The 7,094-nt window shown below is 32.9% G+C and overlaps 1 protein-coding gene across 1 annotated transcript in view; it reads right to left on the bottom strand.

Moving 5' to 3' along the window:
- Nucleotides 1-264: 264 nt before the first annotated feature.
- LOC137653391 (putative leucine-rich repeat-containing protein DDB_G0290503) overlaps nucleotides 265-7,094 on the bottom strand; it is a 181,493-nt gene continuing 174,663 nt past the window's right edge. Inside the window, exons 6-7 of the mRNA XM_068386777.1 lie at nucleotides 727-936; nucleotides 265-354 (exon numbers count right to left, since the gene is read on the bottom strand). Of these exons, the coding sequence (XP_068242878.1) occupies nucleotides 265-354; nucleotides 727-936 (300 nt within the window). The remainder of the gene's footprint in view (nucleotides 355-726; nucleotides 937-7,094) is intronic.

Raw genomic sequence — 7,094 nt, 5'->3', positions numbered from 1 at the left:
AGCTGGGTAATGAAATAGAAAGTGTGGACCAGGAGGAAGATATCGGCATTATTATTAACAAATACAGTATTTTAAGTTCAGAGCATAAAAGCTGAAAAGAAAGCATAGAAACTAACAAGTTACATAAAGAGACAATTCACATACAGAAACAGAGACACTGTACTACAACTGTCCAATTCTGGGCTTCAAGTATTTTGAAGGAGATAGATTGACTGGAAGCAGTACAACTTAGGGCCACCAAACTAGTTCCAACACTAAGGCAATTTAGATATAGACAGAGAATGCAAAGTTTGAACTTATTTGATCTAAAAACTCGACGACTAAGGGGACAGTTAAAAAGAGGCATTCAAAATACTTGAAAGGAATAACAAATTTAGGTTACAACAATCTATTTACGCTTGGCACAAATCAGTCCAGAGGTAACGGAAACAAACTGGTATTGAAAACATACACCACTACTCAATGTGGCAATTTCTTTACATACAGATTATCAAATACCTGGAAAAAACTTCTAGTGGATGTAGTAAACAGTACCACGTTAAATAAGTTCAAAAATAAGATAAAAAATCTAAATATTTAAACCAAATCGCTCTACCCAAGAGCATGTGTAGTCTCCCTGGATGGACAGTCTTCGAGACATCCAAAATCCTTGTAATTCAACAATAATCAAAACCAGCACGAACCATAAACCTGTATTAAACAAGACCGTGGTACACAAGTACTCACCAAATCCTGACAGAGTTCGTTCTTGAGCTTGAGTTTCTCTTTCAGAGTAACGCACTCCAAGTCCTTCTCCTGGACGTGTCTTTGGAGGGTGTGATGTTGGCGTGTGAGGATTTCCAAATCCTCCAACTGCTGTCTAAGGGTGGCGTTGGTGTTCTCCAACGCCGCCAAGCGTTTCGCTTCGCCCTCGCCCGATCCCCCGCGGCACAGACCCTGTTCAGAAGGAACAAAAAAACAAAGTTAAGCCTTGAGTAAATGTGAGTGGAACAAAGAACATGAGACCTAAAAGAAAGCAAGATGGTAAAGCACTAAATTCTAAAATGACTCGAAGAAGAGGTACAGTTAGTCGCAAGACTTAATGGTACACCTCGCTCTGAGCAAGTGCTTCCTGTCACACCAACTACATGGCAAGTTCCTGTGTGCAACTCACCCAATACCTCAGCTACCTCTCTATACAGTGCCTGTTTTTTTACTCGCTGCACAGCAAAGGTGTGACATGATGCATTTCCTCAGAACTAAGTGGGCCAGGAAATTCATGTACCTAACTGTACAACTGATGATAGCAGGATGAAAACAGAGATAGCAGGATGAAAACAGAGATAGCAGTACGAAAATAGAGTCAGAATAAGCAGAGTAAGAAAGGATTCGATTTACAAATTTGGACCATATGGGTCTGAAATTGGGAAAAACGGCAGAGTGCACGATGAACAGAAGGCTGGAAGGAGGGAAGAGTGAACAGAGGTACAGAAAAAAATAAATGAAGTATAACAAGGGGCTGAAGAGACATTGCAAATACTTTTCAGAAGTCCTACAGTACACCTCTAGTGGAGGGAGGAGGGGTAAGAAAGGAAGCAAGTCATGAACAAAATATCAAGAAGACTTGGATTATCTGTAGGAATCAACGTGGGAATATATGCAAGTGTTGTTGAGCAATCTACTTTATGGAAATGAAGTTTATATGTGTTGAGCCAAATCTACTTTATAGAAGTGAAGTTTAAATGTGTTGATGAGCAAAGTCTCATTTATGGAAATGCCATTTAGTTGTGTTATTGAGCCAAATCTCCTTTACGGAAGTGAAGTTAATGTATTGAGCCAAATTCCCTTCATGGAAGTGACGTTTAGATGTGTTAAGCTAAATTTACTTTATAGAAGGGAAGTTCATGTGTTGATGAGCAAAATCTCTTTTATGGAAATGAAATTTAGTCGTGTTATTAAGCCAAATGTTTACGAAAGTGAAGTTAATGTTTTGAGCCAAATCCACTTCATGGAAGATAAAGTTTAGATGTGATTTGAGCCAAATCTCCTTTATGGAAGTGAAGTTTAGATGTGTTGATGAGCAAAATGTCTTTTATTGAAAAGTTAAGATGTGTTAAGAGCCAAATCTCCTTTCTGGAAGTGAAATGTAGATGTCATATGTGAATAAATAAAAAAGGTTGAAGTTATCGAACTAAACTATTTATGTAGAACTATTTGTATAATATATGTGGTGTCAGAAGAATATTGTAAATAAAATGTCACAATATGTTGAAATGTTAAGACTTCTAAATGAGTATTTAGAAATGGTTTGGTCATGAGAATATAAAAGAAAATATGCTAGTGAAAATCGTTAATAATTCCGAAGCTATGGGGTAAGAGAGAAAGGCCTAGAAGGGTTAGACATAGAAAGGAATTGCCTTATCTATAAAACGCATGAGTAAATGCAAGATTGTGGTGAATGGTGCAGCTTGTGATGAGGTTAAAAGCACCACTGATAAGCCTTTTACGTAGATGTATGAAGCGACTGACGTGATAATCTTACAGCAAAATGGTTTATAAATAATTCCTAAGTTATATGGAGTATGTGGTAGTATCTCAGTTATTTTTTCTCTCTCGGGCAACCCAGAAACAGACATTGCTCAAATATATACTTATATATATATATATATATATATATATATATATATATATATATATATATATATATATATATATATATATATATATATATATATATATATATATATATATATATATATACATACCTCTTAACATCTAGGAATCGAACCTGGGTCAAAGAAACTAAGGTTCCAGTAACAGCCACTGATTCACAAAGTCAGAATTGGATAAGTAACTGAAACCTAAATTTCTTGGGCACGGATTCGATTCCCAGATATTAGGAGGTATATATGGCTTATATAAATATATATGAATAACACGTATAAATCTTCATATATATATATGTGTATATATATATACTTATATATATATATATATATATATATATATATATATATATATACTTATATATATATATATATATATATATATATATATATATATATATATACTTACATATATATATATATATATATATATATATATATATATATATATATATATATATATAAATTTCTACCTCATACTTGGGATCGAACGCTAGCCCCTTCTAATGAAAGGCCAGGTCGAAACCAACCATGCCACGAGAGGCCATAAAAAGATATCGGAACCTGACGCTACCCAGCTGTCCGAGGATTTACCTGGCGAGACATCAGTTTCTTACCAGCGAGTTTTACCCGATATCCTCGGACAGCTGCGTAGCGTCAGGTTCCGATATCTTTTTATGGTCTCTGGTGGAATGGTTGGTTTCGACCTGGCCTTTCATTAGAAGGGGCTAGCGTTCAATCCCAAGTATGAGGTAGAAATTTATTTCTATTTAAACACGATGTTGTGTTGATATATATATATATATATATATATATATATATATATATATATATATATATATATATATATATATATATATATATATATATATATATATATATCTATCTTTACTAGTTCGAGTTTATAGAAAGGCAGGGATAAAGCCTCGCTAATGATAAGAACGAAGACGTGACAAATTCAAACAGGAAGAAACACCCTGTAACGTACATAATGCACCATGCTATAGTCTATTTTTTATAGCGGTGCATATTTGCACTCGACTCACAGGGGTGCCCTTTTAGCTCGGAAAGGTTCCTGATACCTGATTGGTCGGAAGTATTTTTGTCCGAACACCATTGTTCTCGAATGATTACCAAGTAATGTGAATCGAAACTTATTTATTAACCTATATTTCTCCATCATATATATGTTTTGTCAATAAACAATGCGAAAGTATAAATATATTATAAAGAATCGTCTTGGTAAGTCTAAATTTAATAACACAATCCGCCGAAGTCAACGACAGCAGCTTGTTTTCGGATGCACGCTTTGTAATTTTGTAATTTTTCACATATTTTAACACAAATTGGGTTAGATTACACTCAGTATAAGTTAAACATGTTATTATAAACTTTCTTTGAATACCAGAACTTACCAAAAACATGGAATTAATAAAACCCGATATTTGTGAAAACTGATGGGGAGGTAAAAGAACAGCCTGTAGCGGCCTGGCGGGAAAACGATCCCTTCTGACTCGTAGACGCAGTTTTTTTCTTTCTTTCGTAATATAGTTCGGCCTATTCCTTTCAGTTTAAATAGTCTTACATTGTTTCTCTCCGTATTATTTTGCTTAGTATTTTCCCACATTCCTGTTCCTCACCGAATATCTATCTATTTTCCCCGATATCCCTTCTTTCATATAGGCCTATGTGATATCCGCACTACGATTGCTAATGTTTTGCACCTTACGTCAGTATGTATGTAAATAATAATAACAACATAAATGTTATGCTGTGTAGCAAGTATAACCTATTCTGTAAACCTGATATTAAGCATAGTATTTTTTTATTCCCGCCTCTACACTATTTTAATGAGACTAACACGCGCTTCCCTTCAAGCCATCACTTTCGACAGAGGATAAGAAATAAGGAATCGTAGTGCGGATATCCCATATATGAAAAAAGGGATATCGGGGAAAATAGATAGATATTAGGTGAGGAACAGGAATGTGGGAAAATGCTAAGCAAAATAATACGAAGAGAAACAATGTAAGACTATTTAAACTGAAAGGAATAGGCCGAACTATATTACGAAAGAAAAAAGAAAAAACTGCGTCTACAAGTCAGAAGGGATCGTTTTCCCGCCAGGCCGCTACAGGCTGTTCTTTTACCTCCCCATAAGTTTTCACAAATATCGGGTTTTATTAATTCCATGTTTTTGGTAAGTTCTGGTATTCAAAGAAAGTTTATAATAACATGTTTAACTGATGCTGAGTGTAATCTTACCCAATTTGTGTTAAAATATGTGAAAAATTACAAAGCCTGCATCCGAAAACAAGCTGCTGTCGTTGACTTCGGCGGATTGTGTTATTAAATTTAGACTTACCAAGACGATTCTATATAATGTATTTATACTTTCGCATTGTTTATTGACAAAACATATATATGATGGAGAAATATAGGTTAATAAATAAGTTTCGATTCACATTACTTGGTAATCATTCGAGAACAATGAAAGTGTTCGGACAAAAATACTTCCGACCAATCAGGTATCAGGAACCTTTCCGAGCTAAAAGGGCACCCCTGTGAGTCAAGTGCAAATATGCACCGCTATAAAAAATAGAGTATAGGTATACAATATATACTGTATTAAATCTAGAGGTGTATTTAATACTTGAAAGAGAAAACGCCTCATGCAAAACATTATGCAACTGCTTAGGAAAAAATAAATAAAACTAAAGGAATGAACAATGGCCATCCATGAAAAATATTTTTTTGGAAAGTATATACCATGGTTGGGTATTTTCCAAGTTAGTAATAACTACACTAAAAATCCTCGAGACAAAAATTCTATTCCACACCCAATTTGTTTCTAAATGAAATATGCAAGTTAAATTGAAATAACACACTCCCAAACATGCTTAAAATATTTCTATTTACTTTTTCTTTAAAAAAAACGATAAAAATTTTCACTCTTCAATAATAATCATCTCTATTCTAGACAGATTAAAAAACACATGAAATATTTCAGAAAAATCTTAATCCAATTTGACTATCGATATTTTCTAAACTATAATAAACACAAAAATATTAAATTTATCCTGATAAATGACATAAAACCCATGCCCTACTGAATAAGAAAATTCATCTAATTTTCCTCAGCATTTTGGTAGTTAAACCTTCTTCAAGGATTGTCTTGGAAAGGTCAAAGGTCAAATTTATTTCTAAGAAAACAGGACCTTCATTCCAATCTTAATCGAACTCACCTGTCGCAATAAGGAATGCCATCTTCAAATATTTGGCTTTTCAAAAACCAAACTAAAATTCAAGCATCCAAATAACGAATAGCGTTCAACCAATGAACAAATGTTCACCCAACAGAACAAATATTTACCCAACGAACAAGTCTTCACCCAAAGGAACAAGTCTTCACCCAACGAACAAGTCTTCACCCAGCGAAAAAGTCTTCACCCAACGAAATGTCTTCACCCTGGTGTCGCTTATCTAGATGGAGCCTCTACTTTTGACTGCGAGATGGCACAACACTTACTTTCAGATATAGCTATTAGGTTGGGCAATGTTTAATCTAGTCACACACAAGAATAGAACCACCTGGCGTATGAGGTTACGTAGCACCATCCAGTAGACCAAATCCAACATCTCATTTCTTGTAACCAGCTCAAAGTTTTATAACTCTTAACTTAAAAGTTTTGGAGCTAAGTCACTAAATCAGTTTTCCTTTATAACGACAACTTGGCTCTCAATAGACCTAGATTTATAGGTTTCATTAGATTTAAACCAATAGCCGAGACTGGTAATTAAATTCTCTGCTTCGAGGATCTTCAAACAAGAAAATCTCGACTGCTTGGTGAGGTCATTCTTCAAAATATAATAGCTCGGTTGAACTTTCTACTGTCTTTAACTTTGTTCATAAGGTTTATATATTTTACATCCTTTTAAATATATACAATATATATATATATATATATATATATATATATATATATATATATATATATATATATATATATCTATATATATATATATATATATATATATATATATATATATATATATATATATATATATATATTTATATATTTATATATATATATATGTATGTATATACAGTACATATATATAATATATATAATATATATATATATATATATATATATATATATATATATATATATATATATATATATATATATATATATATATAAACATACATTAAAATACAAAATTGTCCATTTATCTATGATAACTAAAATAACCCACAATTTATGAAAAATTAAATATGTTGAGCTTTCGAAGGAACCATCTCCCTTTTCAAAACCTCAATAGATTTTTTTTCCATAAACTGTGGGTTAATTTCTTTATACATACACACACACACACACACACACACACACACACACACACACACACACACATATATATATATATATATATATATATATATATATA

Source organism: Palaemon carinicauda, chromosome 1 (assembly GCF_036898095.1).
Source record: "Palaemon carinicauda isolate YSFRI2023 chromosome 1, ASM3689809v2, whole genome shotgun sequence".
Classification (NCBI taxonomy): Eukaryota; Metazoa; Arthropoda; class Malacostraca; order Decapoda; family Palaemonidae; genus Palaemon; species Palaemon carinicauda.
Note: the sequence above shows the minus strand (reverse complement) of the source record. Positions and strands in the feature narration are given on the sequence as shown.